The sequence below is a fragment of the Salmo trutta genome, chromosome 29 (genome assembly GCF_901001165.1).
Source record: "Salmo trutta chromosome 29, fSalTru1.1, whole genome shotgun sequence".
In the NCBI taxonomy this organism is placed as follows: Eukaryota; Metazoa; Chordata; class Actinopteri; order Salmoniformes; family Salmonidae; genus Salmo; species Salmo trutta.
In genome coordinates this window covers 10,681,665-10,703,229 of record NC_042985.1, presented here as the reverse complement: position 1 = coordinate 10,703,229, position 21,565 = coordinate 10,681,665, and the positions used below count along the sequence as shown (strand labels likewise).

The following is a 21,565-nucleotide window of genomic DNA, read 5'->3' as shown; positions in this document are numbered from 1 at the left end:
AGAATAATGTGCAGCCACAGAGAAAACTACATTATAGAAGTGATTATTCAAACATCTTTTCATTGGCTAGTGCAAGATGGGAATGAAGACTTAATTACAATTCCATCCACTTTTAACAACCCTCATTTACATATGTGGCTAAGAAGGTGACAAATTATTATAATCACCTTAATAATATAATTACCTTATGAAAGACAACAAGTCTCTCAACTGCATCACATGCACACATTTTTGGAGACTTCAGTCCCCCTGGAGGTGGTGGAAGGAGATGTAACAGCAACAACAGGGAAGCCATTTCTTGGTCGTAGGCTGACAAAGAGTCACAAGAATTAACTGAAAACTCTTCAAATGTAATACTTTTAAAGTTTGAATGAGAACAGGGAGGCATTATGAGAACGTTTTAAACCGTCATCCATCTATTAGTCACATTTATCCCAAAAATCAGATCAACGTTCAGAGATACACAGAATAAACAAATGAAATATTATTGCAGTTCTAGTTTAACCGCAATTATAGCAAATTTATTAAAATAAAAAAAAATAAAAACAACTCACTTGTTGCCTCATCAAGATCACTTCCTGGGGGACTTTCTGCTGACTGCACCAAGCGACGCAACTCTGGTGTTGAGGTGAGCCGCTTAGCCTCTTTTATGACATTTGGCTTGAAGAACAAATCCCATTTCTGAAGAAGCCTGGAGGATGTGTCGCCATCAAATAGGAGAGTGAAGTCTTGGTCCACCTTTAAGAAAGAAGATATTAAACTACTACTACTACTACTTCAGGAAATACTTTCAAATTTCAAGCCATTCTAAACATCTCATCCCAAACTTACCAATCCTTTTGTATCCAGGAATCTTAGGAAGCTGGAGAGGATATCAACACTTCTGCCTGGGTCATTAACGAGCTTCTGACGGTGCTGAAATGTCTCTCTCATCTTCTGGAAAATCAGGGAATTGTCTGTGGTATGGTTAAGCAAAGACATGGCCTCTTGGCAAGCATCACCATCAAGCTGCCTTTCAACATTAACAGTCCTTTGGAAATTTGGGCCCCCTGGAGAAAAGTCAATTGGGCTATTTGGTGGCAGTGCAGATCCTCGACGAATCTTCCTCTGGACTGTTTTCAGACGCCAAGAAATGTATCCTGTGCTGCTTGCAGCATCATAGAAGTGTTCCTGAAATGAAAAAAAAGAACATAAATGCGTTGTCATTCCAGGCTCATGAGAAATCTCACGGAATTCAAATATCAATGTCGTCCACACAGTTTTGTGTCACAACATGACATGAAAGAGTTAACAATAATAATGCCTATTACATAGCCCTTCTTGGAGTATGGATCCTTGAGGGAAGGGAACAACATCACTATCCCACGTGCATAATCTTCTCTGATTGCTTTAGTGGGGCGGTGCCTGAGAGGAGATATTAAATTAGTACATTTATGCAATGGCCATGCAGTTATTTGGCACAAATAAAGCATCTGTTAGGGTTTCTGTTGTTTGGTACTCCTGTAGTACTTCTTCACCCCCAGACTTGCCTCTTAGCACAGCTTCAATCAACTAATAAAAAACAAAAACATTACAATACAAAACATGGTGATAAATAGCTTTTCTAGAGACTCAGAGTGAAAAAATGTGAAAGCATTAAGAAACCTGTCCAGCAGACACAGCATCACGTGTATCCTCAATTCTTTGTCACTTGCTAGGGACATCATCTAGGATTATAGTTGATGCACTTAAGCTGAAGCTTGAGTCAGACGTCTCAGAAGCAGAAGACAAGGAGAAATCAGAGAATTCTAAAGGAATAGAAAAAATGCTAATAATTATATTATGTAAGGTGTAAAGTGCTTTATTATACCTGCCTTGATATCTCACCCTGATCTGAGAATAGTGTCAGCACCACATTGCCTTGTCCAACGAGGTCGCCGAATATTTCTGCATCAACTTCTATCCCTGTTGCATCCTTGTATGTAACTTTTGCATCAGGTGGCAGGCAAAATCTCTCCATGACTGGAAAAGATAGTAAGGTCAAACTGAATGTGCCTTTGAAGTCAGCACTGTTTCTTTCCTCACAGCCAATAACTGTTCACGTTAAATACACACTGTATAATCCTTAAATAGACCTAGAGCATTTTCCCTCACATAACCCATTCCCTCTTAAGAACAAATGGAAAAATGGATGATTGGCTTTTTTTTATTGACTGTTTTGGTGTATATTAATACTTTACACTCTACGAAGCACACATTACAGAACTGAAAATGATTAGCAATTTAACCCCATTTACCGTATAAAAGAGTCTGATAAAGGGATGTAAAGAAATCAGAATCGACAACATTAAGGAGCTTGCACAATGAGCTTTTAAAAGAACATGGGTGTGGTTTAAAACCTTTTTCCTAAGCCATGCTAACCGTTTTCATGGAATTGCATAAAGTCAAACCGTCCTTCATCCTCATCCAACTAACTTCACATATTTCTGCTGTTGGCTGTACTTCACCTGGACCAGCATTTTGACTGAAGCATGCAAGGAAGTTTGACAAAGTAAATAAACATTTAAAGGAAGAACGGTAAAGGTTAAAGCTAAGTCGACAGTGTTACACCATTTTTGGTGACCCATCAGATTCTGTGACCTGCATTGTTGGAAAAAGTACTAATTTTCCGAAAATCGCGTGTGACTGAGATATTAAAATGCTGCTTATGCATTGACTCATCAGTATTTAAGGATGCACTTAAATGTTTAATAAATGTTTAATATATCAGTCACAGCCCGATTTTCTGCTAATATTGTACTTTAGCTTTAACTTAGTAATTTCAGTACAATTAACTGGTAATACTTATATACTTTTACTTAAGTAAATGATCTGAGTACTTTTTCCAACACTGCAGGTCATAGAATCTGATGGGTCACCAAATACAGTGGTACGCTGGTCACACACAACTAAACACGTGAAACACCGTCTGCATGTTGGGACATGTTGTTTGTGGCCCCTTTGATGTTCAAATACGTTAGCTCCAGCCTTTCCTTTATTAAATCATAATTGATGAAGTTGGAGACGGTTTAAGTAACAAACTGTTAGCTAGCTTACCATACACTTCTAGCTAGCTAACGTCTTTTTCCCCCCTTCACTTTGAACATCAAAAGGGCCGCAAACAACATGTCCCAACATGCAGACGGTGTTTCACGTGTTTAGTTGTCTGTGTGACCAGCGTACCACTGTATTTGGTGACCAGGACAAATTTGCTGCTCAGACCTGGCAACAAACACGGTTTTGTTAGGCATATATTCTCTGTAGATGTTTCATTGTTCATACTGAAATTCTCAGCATCAATTTATAATTGTTTCAGTAAGTTTGAGTTAATTGCACTTACCGTGTAGTACTGCATGGGAGGGAGAAAATGGCACCGACTTGTCTCCTCTGTCTCCAACCGAAGAAGTGAAATGCATGGGCGGAGAATAGTTACATCTCTGCGGAGTTGGGTTAACACTGACCGGATCAACTCTGTCAAATAACTCCAACACTGAACACCATTTAAATCAGAATGTGTTAAAATTACACTCTGGGAGTGAAAATCAACTCGGAAATGTTTAACCCTGAAATTTCAACACTCCAATTTTTGCTGTGTATAGCTTCATGCCTTACAGGACTGTTAATCGTCGTTGTGTTTTTGTATACGTTTTGGTTTTCCTTCTTTGTCCTAAATAAAAGAAGATGAGTATACATTTTCCCGCTGCGTTTTGGTCTACACCCTACGACACCCGTGACATTTGGGATGTTTTCAGTGTATTTTGAGTGCTTTCAGACAATGCAAGTTATCGCAAAAAAAAAAATATTATGCCCAAAAATTACAAGAAGTTAATTTGAGTTATGTGATTAACTCTGACAGCCCTAATTATTTATGGTAATTCTTAATATTTTTCCCCCAATGATAGTTTCCCCCTCATCTGATCTACACATGTTCCTCAAACCTCTTTAATTTTCATAAGGTTGGATGGGATGCCTCATGATATCACTCTCGCCTGAGGCCTTTAGTCCAATCTGGTATCTGTATCACCCAGTAGCCTGTTCTGCAGGACAACTTTGTCTTCGGTTTTTGGAATGTCTTTGCATATCCATGCTCTGTAGTCACATCTAGGTTAGGTGTGGAGTAGATGCCTCTCCTATCTACTTGTCCTCTTCCTCTTCCCCCTGGTACCCAGATCTTTCTGTTAAATGTGACGGGCCATGGGCGACATGCCATTAAACCTCTTCCTCTTTGGTTCACACTCCATTAACATTCGCTGCTATTGGTCCGTCTCTCATGACAACCATCCATCATGGCAATAGTGACAGGAAGTGTTAACCTGGTGAGGGAAGCATTCTGGAATCTGTGGATGTCTGAGCTATTTGCCTCTGGAGAGATGGGCTAGAGATGACGTAGCGTTCTGAAGGGATGCCAATCGGGAATACAGATCAGGAACACCACACTTCCAGCAAGGCATTAACGTGGGAAAACAGCAGGGCTTTGTTCAACAGGGCACAACGTTGTGCAACGTTCAATTGAATGAAAAAGGTTGTTGAAGAACCTTGCGATTATAGCGGCTCAGGGGGCGAGTGCAGGGTCGTGCATAGACCTTTCCGGGGCAGATGCTCAAAATGAACCCCCTCCCCTCCCCGCGCTTGGAAAAAATGAATACATTTATAATTCATATCTCGAAATTTATAACAAACCAGATTTTTTGTTGTTACATTGCATATTTATTTCTGCAACAACACTCACTCATCATCACAAATTGTAAGCAATCTAGTTACAGTGTCTCCTAAAGACATGATTGACATGTGGAAAAGAGGGTGGACTGTCAGCTGATCATTGATGTTGATGATTGATGTAAATATGCTACTTCGGCTATCTCCATTTATTTTACTGATTGTGATTTACCTCTCTATGTATTTCTGTCTCTCTCTGCTGAGCATTAGCCAACCAGACTGAATATTGATGTAGGCTAAATGAAATGTTACCAAGTGTTATCAAATGTTATGCTGCTATGGCAGTACTGTTGTATTTAAACTAGGTAGCAGACACTCGACTGGTGACCACATCTCTCAAGCCGTGCGTGTTTAGATAGCGGGCACGTGCAATCTCTGTACAGGCCATAGTGGGAAAAAGGCACAACCGGGCATGGGGAGTGGCAAACTTGACAATGACTTGCGGGCAGTGGGTCCCGAACAACAATAAAAAGAGCTATACAAAAAAATCATAACACCACCAAAAAGGACACTTTGGAGACAGGAAGGGCAAAGGGTCATGTGCTCAAATCTGCCCTATCGTGATTCCACGATACCCATGAATGGTCATTTCTTCATAGGACAATATCTTGATTTAACCTGTACTGACACACACACACACACACACACACACACACACACACACACACTCACACACACGCACACTCTGTATCTGATGTTTCAAAAACACATTCTATTTAGATCTTCAAAAATGACCATTCATGGGTATCGTGGAATCAGTGTGTGTGTGTGTGTGTGTCAGTACAGGTTAAATCAAGATATTGTCCTATGAAGAAATGACCATTCATGGGTATCGTGGAATCAGAGTGTGTGTGTGTGTGTGTCAGTACAGGTTAAATCAAGATATTGTCCTGTGAAGAAAGGACCATTCATGGTAAAACATTTGTTGGGGGGTGACTGTGACTGGGATCACCAGTGGCGCGCTGGAGCTGAACAGATTAGTGTGTGTGTGTATATGTGTGTGTTTTATATGAATAGAGATGTTATTGCTCCTACTATACTGCCTCTGAGGGTGAAAATAGACTTTTACACAATGAGATCAGACTTGACTTTCCCTCTCTATCACACCTGCTCTCTGTCTCTGTCTCTCTGTCTCTCTCTCTCTCCACATGTTTCTAACCCTGTCCACCCTCTCTTTCTTTCTCTCCCCTCTTTCTCTCTATACCAGTGACTGAACTAAGAATAATGCACTTAAAAGAGATCTTATACATTTTATATCTTTAAATTACGTTTCTCCAGCCCCATCCCTCAACTGTTTACTGAAACAAGTGGTGGGGTGGCTGGTGTTTTAGTTGTTTAATCGCAGACTGCCACTTTAACAGGACTTTTCCACTTAACTTGGCTGTAGATGATACTCCAAAAAGTTTTGGGATATTTAGTTCCTCTACCGAGATAGTAAACAGTCATATTTTCTGGAGTCAGATTAATGTCATTAGGGCCCCATTCATTCTGAAAGTGTCTAAAACACCTTACATACATTCCAACCCAACTCATATTCGGGTTAGGGGAGGGTTTGTCCAGGGTAGGCCGTCATTGTAAAATAAGATTTTTTTTAACTGACTTACCAAGTTAAATAAATGTTACATAAAAATAATATATAATAATAATATTAAAACAGTATCCTTTTATGAAGACCGTGTTTCCATTATATATTTGAAAGTCATTTGATGGCTAGAAAACGTGTGTGCTTGCATCAACTGTGCAGTGACATCAACATTCAAGTGCATTATATCATAATAGGTGACTTAATTTGTTTACATACACTTAGGTTGGAGTCATTAAAACTCGTTTTCAACCACTCCACACATTTCTTGTTAACAAACTATAGTTTTGGCAAGTCGGTTAGGACATCTACTTTGTGAATGATACAAGTAATTTTTCCAACAATTGTTTACATACAGATTATTTCACTGTATCTCAATTCCAGTGGGTCAGAAGTTTACATACACTAAGTTGACTGTGCCTTTAGCTTGGAAAATTCCAGAAAATTATGTTATGGCTTTAGAAGCTTCTGATAGGCTAATTGACATAATTTGAGTCAATTGGAGGTCTACCTGTGGATGTATTTCAAGGCCTACCTTCAAACTCAGTGCCTCTTTGCTTGACATCATGGGAAAATCAAAAGAAATCAGCCAAGACCTCAGAAAAAACATTGTAGACCTCCACAAGTCTGGTTCATCCTTGGGTGGAATTTCCAAACACCTGAAGGTGCCACGTTCATCTGTACAAACAATAGTACGCAAGTATAAACACCATGGGACCAAGCAGCTGTCATGCCGCTCAGGAAGGAGACGGTCCTGTCTCCTAGGGATGTTGGAGAAACTATGACTTCCCCCACTGTAGTTGGAGGAAACATTACTTCCACCCCCACTGTAGTTGGAGGAAACATTACTTCCCCCCCACTGTAGTTGGAGAAACCATTACTTCCCCCACTGTAGTTGGAGGAAACATTACTTCCCCCACTGTAGTTGGAGAAAACATTACTTCCCCCCACTGTAGTTGGAGGAAACATTACTTCCCCCCCACTGTAGTTGGAGAAAACATTACTTCCCCCACTGTAGTTGGAGAAAACATTACTTCCCCTGCTGTATTTGGAGAAACCATTACTTCTCCCACTGTAGTTGGATAAAACATTATTTCCCCCCTGTAGTTGGAGAAACATTACTTCCCCCACTGTAATTGGAGAAACCATTACTTCCCCCCCTGTAGTTGGAGAAACATTACTTCCCCCACTGCAGTTGGAGAAAACATTACTTCCCCCCCTGTAGTTGGACAAACCATTACTTCCCCCACTGTAGTTGGAGAAACCATTATTTCCCCCCCTGTAGTTGGAGAAACATTACTTCCCCCACTGCAGTTGGAGAAAACATTACTTCCCCCACTGTAGTTGGAGAAACATTACTTCCCCCACTGCAGTTGGAGAAAACATTACTTCCCCCACTGTAGTTGGAGAAACATTACTTCCCCCGCTGCAGTTAGAGAAACCATTACTTCCCCCACTGTAGTTGGAGGAACATTACTTCCCCCGCTGTAGTTGGAGAAAATGATGCTGCTTCAAAGTTAATAAACTTGTAAACCAGTGGAAGATGCTGAAGGGAGGACAGCTCATAATAATGGCTGGAACGGAGCGAATGGCATCAAACCATGTGTATGATGTACAGTACCAGTCAAAAGTTTAGACACACCTACTCATTCAAGGGTTTTTCTTAATTTTTACTGTTTTCTACATTTTAGAATAATAGTGAGACATCCAAACTATGAAATAACACATATGGATTAATGTAGTAAGCAAAAAAGTGTTAAGCAAATCAAAATGTATTTTATATTTGAGATTCTTCAAAGTAGCCACCCTTTGCCTTGATGACAGCTTTGCACACTCTTGGAATTCTCTTAACCAGCTTCACCTGACATGCTTTTCTTGAAGGAGTTCCCACTTGTTGGCTGCTTTTCCTTCACTCTGCGGTCCAAACCATCTGAATTGGGTTGAGGTCGGGTGATTGTGGAGGCCAGGTCATCTGATGCAGCACTCATCACTCTCCTTCTTGGTCAAATAGCTCTTACACAGCTTGGAGGTGTGTTGGGTCTTTGTCCTGTTGAAAAACAAATGATAGTCCCATTAAGCGCAAACCAGATGGGATGGTGTATCGCTGCAGAATGCTGTGGTAGCCATGCTGGTTAAGTGTGCCTTGAATTCTAAGTAAATCACTGACAGTGTCACCAGCAAAGCACCCCCACACCATCACACCTCCTCCTAGCTTCACGGTAGGAACCACACATGCGGAGATCATCCGTTCACCTACTCTGCGTCTCATAAAGACACGGCGGTTGGAACCAAAAATCTCAAATTTGGACTCATCAGACCAAAGGACAGATTTCCACTGGTCTAATGTCCATTGCTCATGTTTCTTGGTCCAAGCAAGTCTCTTCTTCTTATTGATGTCTTTTAGTAGTGGTTTCTTTAAACAATTCAACCATGAAGGCCTGATTCACACAGTCTCCTCTGAACAGTTGATGTTGAGATGTGTCTGTAACTTGAACTCATTAAGAAGGAAATAACTTTTAACAAGGCACACCTGTTAATTAAAATGCATTCCAGGTGACAACCTCATGAAGGTGGTTGAGAGAATACCAAGAGTGTGCAAAGCTGTCATCAAGGCAAATGGTGGCTACTTAAGAATCTCAAATATAAAATATACTTTACTGCTTATTACATGATGCCATATGTGTTATTTCATAGTTTGGATGTGTTCACTATTATTCTACAATGTAGAAAATAGTAAAAATAAAGAAAAACCCTTGAATGAGTGGGTGTGTCCAAACATTTGACTGATCCTGTAATTAATACCATTCCACTGATTCTGTTCCAGCCATTACTACGAGCCGTCCTCCCCAATTAAGGTGCCACCAACCTCCTGTGTTGTAAACCTACTTAGGAGACAAATTGGGGGAAATGGCCTTGAAAGATTTTGATTAGATTTTCACACTTGCAACAGAGCTCTTCTTTGTTTACACCCTTTCAGCATTGTTCACACCCTCTTAAGCCTTAGCCCCACCCATCTCCTTAATAATTCACCTGTAAAAGCATGACCAACCAACAGCATGGCCAACCTCTTCATTATCTCAGCCAATCATGTCTATCTGGGAAGGATCCTGTCTTTCTTCCTATATGCTGTAACTCAGTGCTTTTTCCTTGGCTGAACTAGGCTCATATTTTAACATCTTTATTCATATTTACAGATCCAATACCAGTTTGTAATGAAGTCACATGGCCAAGAAGGCATTAGCATCAAACACCCCTGATCCTGTAACCAGTCACATTTATTCAGAAAGAGATACTTTTGTAATGTGAGTTGGACTCTCCCTCTAATCCGTTGGTCCTTTCCTCCTCTAAAGTGACTCACTGCCCCACTGTAACACACACACACACACACACTCACACACACACACACACACTCACACACACACACACACACATACATACATACATACATACATACATACATACATACATACATACATACATACATACATACATACATACATACATACATACATACATACATACATACATACATACAGACTCACACACACGTGCATACACACATACATACACCACGCACGCACGCACGCACGCACGCACGCACGCACGCACGCACGCACGCACGCACACACACACACACACACACACACACATACATACATACATACACACAGACTCACACACACGTGCATACATACACCACGCACGCACACTCACACACACACACACACACATACACACACCACAGACACACTCTGGGGTCTTGTGTAAACTATACTTAGTGGTGTTTTCTCTGTTCCTAGCGACACATGACCCTTGCAAAAGAGATTGAGAGACCAGGAGAGAGACAGAAAGAGAGATACAGAGAGAGTGAGAGACAGAGACGGAGAGAGAGAGTTACAGAGAGATAGAGATAGAAAGAGAGAGACTGAAAGAGAGAGAAAGAAAGAGACAAAAAGAGACAGACAGAAAGAGAGAGACAGAGACAGACAGAAAGAGAGAGAGAGAGACAGAAAGAGAGAGATAGAAAGAGACAAAAAGAGACAGAGAGAGACAGAGACAGACAGAAAGAGAGAGAGAGAGACAGAAAGAGAGAGAGAGAAAGAAAGAACGAGCGAGAGACGGAGAGAGAGGGAGAGAGAGACCAGCTGTGCCCTCCAAAGGGCAGGATAGCCCAGACACGGTCACTCTAGTGGTGTGTAAACTCAATTAGAGGTCTAGCTGTTATGGTGGGCTGTTACGCCATGACCCAGTAACTTCACAGCAGGAGGGTGTGTGTGTGTGTGTGTGTGTGTGTGTGTGTGTGTGCATGCATGCATGTGTGTTAGAGAGAGTGTGAGGCTGGCCAGATGTGGGCATAGATGGATTGCTGCTCCAAAGGTGGCTTATTTCCAAACCTTTACAGGGGATATAGACACTCTGGGTGTGTGCTGCTTGATAGTGTTTTGGAGTGCTGTGGGGAGGGCCCAGCATCTGTGTGTGTGTGTGTGTGTGTGTGTGTGTGTGTGTGTGTGTGTGTGTGTGTGTGTGTGTGTGTGTGTGTTTGCACGTGTGAACGTGTGTTCAAGGGTACAGGCACATTCTATAATTTATGGACCAGACAGAACCTCTTCTGTAGTGCAAGACCAGTTTGATCAGAGACTGAAGGCTATCTCTCTGATTATTCTATGGTATTTGGAGCGACTGCACTGAATCATAAACAATATGTATATATTTGTCTCACAGTGACTCAACATTGTGTCTGCTCTACTCTGCCTGTGGTAATGCCTGTCAAACCCAGTGGACTCAGAGCCTGCTGTCTGAGTCTGACAACATCAGTGTCTCCACCAGCCAGCCTGTTTCCAGGGTAACTACTGTTTAAGCCCTTTCAGACAGAATGGCCACTCTACTTAAAAGTCATGTCTGTCGACACCTGAGGGACAGACGTGTGTCTGTGTTTATTTTGGTTCCTCTGGTCCAGACTTATATATATATAGGGGGGGTCACAGGATGCGTCCCAAAGGGATCCCTATTCCTTTCATATGCACTACTTTAGACCAGCGCCCATTGAGTTCTTGTCAAAACCAGTGAACTATACTGCTCAAAAAAATAAAGGGAACACTAAAATAACACATCCTAGATCTGAATGAATGAAATAATCTTATTAAATACTTTTTTCTTTACATAGTTGAATGTGCTGACAACAAAATCACACAAAAATAATCAATGGAAATCCAATTTATCAACCCATGGAGGTCTGGATTTGGAGTCACACTCAAAATTAAAGTGGAAAACTACACTACAGGCTGATCTAACTTTGATGTAAAGTCCTTAAAACAAGTCAAAATGAGGCTCAGTAGTGTGTGTGGCCTCCACGTGCCTGTATGACCTCCCTACAACGCCTGGGCATGCTCCTGATGAGGTGGCGGATGGTCTCCTGAGGGATTTCCTCCCAGACCTGGACTAAAGCATCCGCCAACTCCTGGACAGTCTGTGGTGCAACGTGGCGTTGGTGGATGGAGCGAGACATGATGTCCCAGATGTGCTCAATTGGATTCAGGTCTGGGGAACGGGCGGGCCAGTCCATAGCATCAATGCCTTCCTCTTGCAGGAACTGCTGACACACTCCAGCCACATGAGGTCTAGCATTGTCTTGCATTAGGAGGAACCCAGGGCCAACCGCACCAGCATATGGTCTCACAAGGGGTCTGAGGATCTCATCTCGGTACCTAATGGCAGTCAGGCTACCTCTGGCGAGCACATAGAGGGCTGTGCGGCCCCCCCAAAGAAATGCCACCCCACACCATGACTGACCCACCGCCAAACCGGTCATGCTAAAGGATGTTGCAGGCAGCAGAACATTCTCCACGGCGTCTCCAGACTCTGTCACGTCTGTAACGTGCTCAGTGTGAACCTGCTTTCATCTGTGAAGAGCACAGGGCGCCAGTGGCGAATTTGCCAATCTTGGTGTTCTGTGGCAAATGCCAAACGTCCTGCACGGTGTTGGGCTGTAAGCACAACCCCCACCTGTGGATGTCGGGCCCTCATACCACCCTCATGGAGTCTGTTTCTGACCGTTTGAGCAGACACATGCACATTTGTGGCCTGCTGGAGGTCATTTTGCAGGGCTCTGGCAGTGCTCCTCCTGCTCCTCCTTGCACAAAGGCGGAGGTAGCGGTCCTGCTGCTGGATTGTTGCCCTCCTACGGCCTCCTCCACGTCTCCTGATGTACTGGCCTGTCTCCTGGTAGCGCCTCCATGCTCTGGACACTACGCTGACAGACACAACAAACCTTCTTGCCACAGCTCGCATTGATGTGCCATCCTGGATGAGCTGCACTACCTGAGCCACTTGTGTGGGTTGTAGACTCCGTCTCATGCTACCACTAGAGTGAAAGCACCGCCAGCATTCAAAAGTGACCAAAACATCAGCCAGGAAGCATCGGAACTGAGAAGTGGTCTGTGGTCCCCACCTGCAGAAACACTCCTTTATTGGGGGTGTCTTGCTAATTGCCTATAATTTCCACCTGTTGTCTATTCCATTTGCACAACAGCATGTGAAATGTATTGTCAATCAGTGTTGCTTCCTAAGTGGACAGTTTGATTTCACAGAAGTGTGATTGACTTGGAGTTACATTGTGTTGTTTAAGTGTTCCCTTTATTTTTTTGAGCAGTGTATATAGGGAATAGGGTACCATTTGGGACTCAGCCCCAGTTCATACAGATGGCAGTGTGCTTTGTGTGTCCGGGTGGGGTGGGGGATGGGGGGACGGGGCTTCACACATGGGCTTTGTTTAGGCTGGAGTCTGGGTGCAGGGTTGTGTCTGTCTGGAGGACAGCTCAGTGGGAGAAGGCTGAAGTCCTGCCTCTCAGCTGGTGTCTTCTCTGGTGTCCTATCAGACACCCACCAAGTTACTGATGAAAGAGTGTGTGTCTGACTCTCTTCTCTGTGTGTGTGTGTGCGTGTGCGTGTGTGTGTGTGTGTGCGTGTCAGTTGGATAGCATGATGAAAGCGTGTTGATCCTTAGGGAGAAAGCATGCCAGCCATACTGCTGCTCTATCCGGCCCTACGTGTCTTCACTAAAAATCTGTTTCCCCACCTACTGTAGTCTTAATGCTACAGTACATCACACACTTAGGCTTTCACTAGGGACTCACTGATATCAACACACATGCATGCCGTGTGTGTGTGTGTGTGTGTGTGTGTGTGTGTGTGTGTGTGTGTGTGTGTGTGTGTGTGTGTGTGTGTGTGTGTGTGTGTGTGTGTGTGTGTGTGTGTGTGTGTGTGTGTGTGTGTGTGTGTGTGTGTGTGAAACATAGAGAGAAAGATCAGTAGCTCTCTAGTAAATCAACCTAATCACAAGAGCCTTCATGAGCCTTCAGAGGGCTGAAATATGAATAGTTGGACATCTCTCTGTCCAACTGAAGCACTGGTTGAGAACGCATTGATAACAGGATACTTATAGTACATACACTTGTCTTCTACTGCATCAGAAGTTCACATTATTAACTCTATTCAGGTAAAACCTCTAACAGAGTTACCAGGGATCTCTTCTTGGGAACAGAGTTACCAGGGATCTCTTCTTGGGAACAGAGTTACCAGGGATCTCTTCTTGGGAACAGAGTTACCAGGGATCTCTTCTTGGGAACAGAGTTACCAGGGATCTCTTCTTGGGAACAGAGTTACCAGGGATCTCTTCTTGGGAACAGAGTTACCAGGGATCTCTTTTTGGGGAACAGAGTTACCAGGGATCTCTTTTTGGGGAACAGAGTTACCAGGGATCTCTTCTTGGGAACAGAGTTACCAGGGATCTCTTCTTGGGAACAGAGTTACCAGGGATCTCTTCTTGGGAACAGAGTTACCAGGGATCTCTTCTTGGGAACAGAGTTACCAGGGATCTCTTCTTGGGAACAGAGTTACCAGGGATCTCTTCTTGGGAACAGAGTTATCTCTTCTTGGGGGATTTCAAGTTTTCTATTCATCTTTTTATTTTCTACCTCCTGTCTCCTCAGTGTGGAGCGACCCAGAGCCAGACCCAGGGTGCCGTGTTCCTGCCTGAGTTTGCTCTGTCCCCTCAGGGCAGTTTCCTGGAGGACACTACCGAGGACCAGTTCCTTACCTACAGATACGACGACCAGGTGGGTACACACATACACACACACACACACACACACACACACACACACACACACACACACACACACACACACAATGGAAAACCTGATCCTCTGAGTGGGTCTGCTGTGAGTGGCGTGTGGGAGTAAGGGAGAGAGAGACGGGGTGTTTTTGGGGTGTAGACAACAAATGAGACACAGATGACATGTCAAAAGAACAACTCTTTATAAGCAGTAGAAAAGGTCCCCAACGTCTTTCCTACAGTATACACTATGTGAGAAGATATTGAGTGGACCAGGATACAATGCATTCATTCATTCTTCTCTCTGCATCTTCTGAAATGTGGAACATTTTCTCCAGTGTGATTGAATAAAGCAGCGTGCTCCTGCTGATCCATCTGGCGTTGGGCTGAAGAGCTGAGGATCATAAAGATATGTTGGGTTTTTGCTCTCAATTTGGCCTTTTGGATCAGGAACCACAAAATTCCGGTTAAAATGTTGAGTACATGATGTTTTGAAAAGCTCGCATCTGACCAATATCAAATGACCCCTAATGATACGCAGAAACATGCCTGAATGTTTAAAGTTGGATTTCTCCTGAATTATTTGTCTGGAATTTGCATGGTTGTATGGCCCAGGACTTTTTTTTTAAGCACCAAATTCAATAGAAAATACTGGTCTGTCTCTTGGCCCATGGGTTAGTAGTTGAATAGAGATGAAAGATGGCATTACATTTGTCTGTGAATTTCAGACATGCAGTAAAATGCCAGAGAGGCTATTGAAGAGAGAACAAGTGGTATAAAGAGGCAGAGCCTGACAGAATATCTGACCCATTTTTTTAGGCACACAGTAATGAGACGTTTCCTTTAAAACACAGGTTTTCAGGCCATAACCTTTCTGTAGAGATGGACCCTGTACTGGGGAGGGGAAAGTGGTGGTCACTCACATTATCACAACCTATCACATTACAACTGACTGAATCAGGGCTGAATAACTATCACTGTTAAGGTTGCACAATTCTGGTAACTTTCCCAAATTTCCCAGCTTTCCCAGAAATCCTGGTTGGAGAACGCAGGATTTCCTGCTTATTCCCTTCTGATACTGAGAGTCATTCAACCAGGATGATACAGTCAGCAACATCACTGTGACCATGTCGGTCCCCAGACCTGCTTCTATAGGGACTTGACTTAGGACTGGGTGGGTACTCAGTACAGGGGCGCAACTTTGGTTTTAGAAGGGGGAAAGTAAAAAAAAGAAACGTATTTTTAAATACAGTCAGATAAACACTCCAAACAGCCTATCGGACCCGTCGGGGGCCTCCGCATGGTCCTTACCTGGGTAATGTCATATATTCCATGAGAGAAAATGTGATGGCATCTCCCAAAAATACTGTATTTTTTTATTTATTTTTAAAGCTGACACGTTTTGACCTCATTCAGGATTTGTCAAAGCTTGCTTTTGGTCTTTTTGGGAGATGCCATAACCTTTTATTTTTTGAGTACACAGTATGTTTGACTCTTTGTTGAAAACTTTTCGAATGATTCAGTCTGTCTCCCCTAGTCTGAGTGATGCAGCCATGTTAAGTCCAAGATGGCATTGTAGAATTGGATGCTTCTGTCTCTCTCTTGTTGAGGATGTGTGACTAAACTTGTTCATGTTCCTGACTTAGACATGTCTTGATGAGTGATAGAGCTGCATTAAGCTACACAGACACGGTGGATAGTCTGTACATTTGAGTTTGTTTTGGGCTTCTCTGTGTTAGTGGATGTGTGACTAAACCTGTTCATGTTCATGACTTACACCTGAGCTACATTAACATGGCTGATATCTATAGACTATAGTCTGCATAGTGTTCGTTGGAGTCTTGTTTTGGGTTTCTCTGTGTTAGTGGATGTGTGACTAAACCTGTTCATGTTCATGACTTACACCTGAGCTACATTAACATGGCTGATATCTATAGACTATAGTCTGCATAGTGTTCGTTGGAGTCTTGTTTTGGGTTTCTCTGTGTTAGTGGATGTGTGATGAAAGCTGCTAGGAAGTGAATTCATGGGGGAATGTGTGGCTAAGCCAGACGTTGTCTGGTCACTGGGACTGCTGCCAGGTGGCTCAGTGGGTTGGAGTGTGGTGCTGTGGTGCTGGCCGCGGGAAGATCAAGGTTGTGGGTTCAATTCCCACGTCGGTCTCATACTCTGACTATGTGTTCACTGGGAAGAGGTTTTCACACACTGGGTTGATTGATTCCAATCTGACTTTAGTAAAAAATGTCCTGTAATGTGAATAGTCTGAAAAATATGTGTTGTCAAATGACTATAGTACCTTCGAAAGTAATGTGAAGACCTGAATGAACTTGGACGCCCTCAGAGTGATATGAACCAAACTGAGTCCTTCCCTTGGGTCTTTTCTGCTTAACATAAAGACATGTTCACCACATCACACAATGCTCTAGGTCTACATCTTCTATCTATTTTACAGCAGAAAAGTGAGACTTTCTTGTATATTATTTTGTCTTAACCCAGATACTGGTGATAGGGGTTCATTGAAAAGGGGACGCCAGGTCCCGTATTCACAAAGAATCTTCCAGTAGGGGAGCATCTCGTCTAGGATCAGACACACACATGCATGCCTCTAGCCCTCATCTTCTATTGGCCGAAGCAAAAGACCTTTGTCATCTCAGAGACAGGGACAATACAGCACTCATAGTTTAGGCACCATGACTGAGTCCCAAGTGGCACTCTAGTCCCTATATAGTGCACTACATTTGACCAGGACCTTTAGGCCTCTGGTCAAAAGTAGTGCACTATATAGGGAATAGGGTGTAGTATATATGACAAAGTGCAGATGTACAAATTGCTGTATGACCCTGCGAATAGAGGAATGATCGAGGTAGACATCTGTTCCTAACACTTTCTCCTGTGGTAGTCTTGGACCAGAGCCTGCATTGACTTAGAAAGCCACTGTAGGAGAAACAAAGAGACTGCCTGAGGCTGAGCCAGTCTGTAGAACACACACACACATGCAGGCAGGCAGACATGCACACACACACACATACAGTGCCTACAGAAAGTATTCATACCCCTTGACTTATTCCAGATTTTGTTGTGCTACATCCTGAATTCAAAATGGATTAAATCCATTTTTGTCTCACCCATCTATACACAGAATCCCATAATGACAAAGTGAAAACATGTTTTCAGAAATGTATTGAAAATTAAATACAGAAATATCTCATTTACATAAGTATTCACACCCCTCAGTCAATACTTTGTAAAAGCGCTTTTGGGAGCGATTACAGCTATGAATCTTTCTGGGTAAGTCTCTAAGAGCTTTCCACACCTGGATTGTGCAACATTTGCCCATTATTCTTTTCAAAATGATTCAATCTCTGTAAAATTGGTTGTTGAACATTGCTAGACAACCATTTTCAGGTTTTGCCATAGATTTTCAAATAGATTTGAGTCAAAACTCTGCCAGTCAGGAACATGAATAGTTTTCTTGGTAACTCCAGTGTAGATGTGGCCTTGTGTTATAGGTTATTGTCCTGCTGAAAGGAATCTCCCAGTGTCTGGTGGAAAGAAGACTGAACCAGGTTTTCCTCTAGGACTTTGCCTGTGCTAAGCTCCATTCTGGGTTTTTTTTATACTGAAAAACTCTCCAGTCCTTAACGATTACAAGCATACCCATAACATGATGCAGCCACCACTATGCTTGAAAATATGGAGAGTGGTACTCAGTGTATTGGATTTGCCTCAAACATAACACTTTCTTTCGGGACAAAAAGTACATAAAGTTAATTGCTTTGCCACATTTATGTTGCAGTATTACTTTAATGCTTTGTTGCAAACAGGATGCATGTACAGGCTTCCTTCTTTTCATTCTGTCAATTAGGTTAGTATAGTGGAGTAAATGCAATGTTATTGATTCATCTTCAGTTTTCTCCTATCATAGCCATTAAACTCTGTAACTGTTTTAAAGTCACCATTGGTCTCCTGTTGAAATCCCTGAGCGGTTTCCTTTCTCTCTGCCAACTGAGTTAGGAAGGACACTTGTATCTTTATAGTGACTGGTTGTATTGATACACCATCCAAAATGTAATTAATAACTTCTCCATGCTCAAAGGGATATTGAATGTCTGCTTTTTTTTACCCATCTACCAATTGGAAAATTGGAACCTGTCTGTCTTTGTGGCTGAATCTATGTTTGAAATTCCCTGCTCGACTGAGGGAGATAGTCAGTCAGAAATCTTGTTAAACACTGTTATTGCACACAGAGTGAGCTCTTTATTATGTGACTTGTTAAGCATATGTTTACTCCTGAACTTATTTAAGCTTGCCATAACAAAGGGGTTGAATAATTGACTCAAAACATTTCAGCTTTTCATTTTCAATGAATTAGTAGAAATGTCTAAAAACATAATTCCACTTTGACATTACGGGGGTATTGTGTGTAGGCCAGTGAAAAAAAACATCTCCATTTAATCCATATTGAATTCAGGCTGTAACAACAACGTGGAAAAAGTCAACGGGTGTGAATACTTTTTGAAGGCATGGTATGTTCACGCAGGCATACACACACATTCACACAAATGTATTCACACACACACACACACATTGCCTGAGGCTGATAAACCAGCCAGTCTGTGGAACACACAAACACACACACACATGCAGGCAGACATGCAGACACACACACACGCACACACATGCATACACACAGACGCACACACAGACAGACACACATGCAGACAGACATGGATACAGACATGTACGCACACACAGACACACAGACACACATATACACACACACATGCAGGCATACACACACAGACACACACATGTACAGTCGTGGCCAAAAGTTTTGAGAATGACACAAATATTAATTTTCACAAAGTCTGCTGCCTCAGTTTGATGGCAATTTGTTATAAAGAGTGATCAGATGAATTGCAATTAATTGCAAAGTCCCTCTTTACCATGCAAATAAACTGAATCCCCCCCAAAATTTCCACTGCATTTCAGCCCTGCCACAAAAGGACCAGCTGACATCATGTCAGTGATTCTCTCGTTAACACTGGTGTGAGTGTTGACGAGGACAAGGCTGGAGATCACTCTGTCATGCTGATTGAGTTCGAATAACAGACTGGAAGTTTCAAAAGGAGGGTGGTACTTGGAATCATTGTTCTTCCTCTGTCAAACATGGTTACCTGCAAGGAAACACGTGCCATCATCATTGCTTTGCACAAAAAGGGCTTCACAGGCAAGGATGTTGCTGCCAGTAAGATTGCACCTAAATCAACCATTTATCGGATCATCAAGAACTTCACTTCAAGGAGAGCGGTTCAATTGTTGTGAAGAAGGCTTCAGGGCGCCCAAGAAAGTCCAGCAAGTGCCAAGACAGTCTCCTAAAGTTGATTCAGCTGTGGGATTGGGCCACCACCAGTACAGAGCTTGCTCAGGAATGGCAGCAGGCAGGTGTGAGTGCATCTGCATGCACAGTGAGGTGAAGGCTTTTGGAGGATGGCCTGGTGTCAAGAAGGGCAGCAAAGAAGCCACTTCTCTCCAGGAAAAACATCAGGGACAGACTGATATTCTACAAAAGGTACAGGGATTGGACTGCTGAGGACTGGGGTAAAGTCATTTTCTCTGATGAATCCCCTTTCTGATTGTTTGTGGCATCCGGAAAAAAGCTTGTCCGGAGAAGACAAGGTGAACACTACCATCAGTTCTGTGTCATGCCAACAGCAAAGCATCCTGAGACCATTCATGTGTGGGGTTGCTTCTCAGCCAAGGGAGTGGCTCACAATTTTGCCTAAGAACACAGCCATGAATAAAGAATGGTACCAACACATCCTCCGAGAGCAACTTCTCCCAACCATCCAGGAACAGTTTGGTGACGAACAATGCCTTTTCCAGCATGATGGAGCACCTTTCCATAAGGCAAAAGTGATAACTAAGTGGCTCGGGGAACAAAACATCGATATTTTGGGTCCATGGCCAGGAAACTCCCCAGATCTTAATCCCATTGAGAACTTGTGGTCAATCCTCAAGAGGTGGGTGGACAAACAAAAACCCACAAATTCTGACAAATTCCAAGCATTGATTTTGCAAGAATGGGCTGCCATCAGTCAGGATGTGGCCCAGAAGTTAATTGACAGCATGCCATACGGATTGCAGAGGTCTTGAAACAGAAGGGTCAACACTGCAAATATTGACTCTTTGCATCAACTTCATGTAATTGTCAATAAAAGCCTTTGACACTTATGAAATGCACACACACACACGGAGACACACACACACTCCCACACGCCACCCACCCGCACACACACACTGCCAGGGGCCCTATACCAGCCAGTTTAGGGAACATCTGGAATGCACTGCACTGTATAGCAGAGAGAAACATCTGGAATGCACTGCACTGTATAGCAGAGATAAACATCTGGAATGCACTGCACTGTATAGCAGAAAGAAACATCTGGAATGCACTACACTGTATAGCAGAGAGAAACATCTGGAATGCATTACACTGTATAGCAGAGAGAAACATCTGGAATGCACTGCACTGTATAGCAGAGAGAAATGTGTAGCATGGGACGTTTCATGATTTTGACACACACGCGCACACACCTTGTCCATTAGTCACGATAAGTTGAGATGCCTTAATTGTTTAACTTTGAGCACTCAACCACAACTCTGCATAAGAAGCAGGCCTATTATTTGCCCAAATGAGCGTGCGTTGTGTCAACTTCTCATTCTGGTGTCATTCACCAGACTGGTGTGTTATTCCAGCATTAACGTGTGCATGTGTGTCTTTGTCTGTGTGTGTGTCTGTCTGGATATTATTTTAGGGGTCTAAGTGGTTTTTGGTTGAATGGGCTTTAGTTAGAAAACATGGGCCTCTGTTTGGTGTGTGAGAAATGAGTTGAGACTATGGATTGGACATGCAAGAGAGTCATACACGCACACACACACACACGCAGACATGCAGACACATACATGTGCACACACACACACACACACACACAGACATGCAGACACACACATACACACACAGACATGCAGACACACATATGTGCACACACACACACACACACACACACAACACACACACAAAATGCTCATCATTCTCATGTTCACTCTTTCAACCTGACTATTCCTCCTTCAAG

At 42.8% G+C, this 21,565-nt stretch overlaps 1 protein-coding gene and 1 long non-coding RNA gene across 4 annotated transcripts in view; one reads left to right on the top strand and one right to left on the bottom strand.

The window, feature by feature from the left end:
• The window catches only part of adamtsl3 (ADAMTS-like 3), a 229,605-nt gene that overhangs the window by 23,326 nt on the left and 184,714 nt on the right, over positions 1-21,565 (top strand). For all 3 annotated transcript variants that reach the window (XR_003870383.1, XM_029720791.1, XM_029720792.1), the window contains exon 3: positions 14,305-14,430. Coding sequence is in view for 2 of the 3 variants with exons in the window: in XM_029720791.1 (XP_029576651.1) it covers positions 14,305-14,430 (126 nt within the window). In the remaining variant the exon portion in view is untranslated. The remainder of the gene's footprint in view (positions 1-14,304; positions 14,431-21,565) is intronic.
• Positions 228-895, bottom strand: LOC115166905 (uncharacterized). Its single transcript, XR_003870385.1, has 3 exons — positions 832-895; positions 555-738; positions 228-309 (listed from the first exon to the last, which is right to left on the bottom strand). It is a non-coding gene; the product is annotated as an uncharacterized LOC115166905 (long non-coding RNA).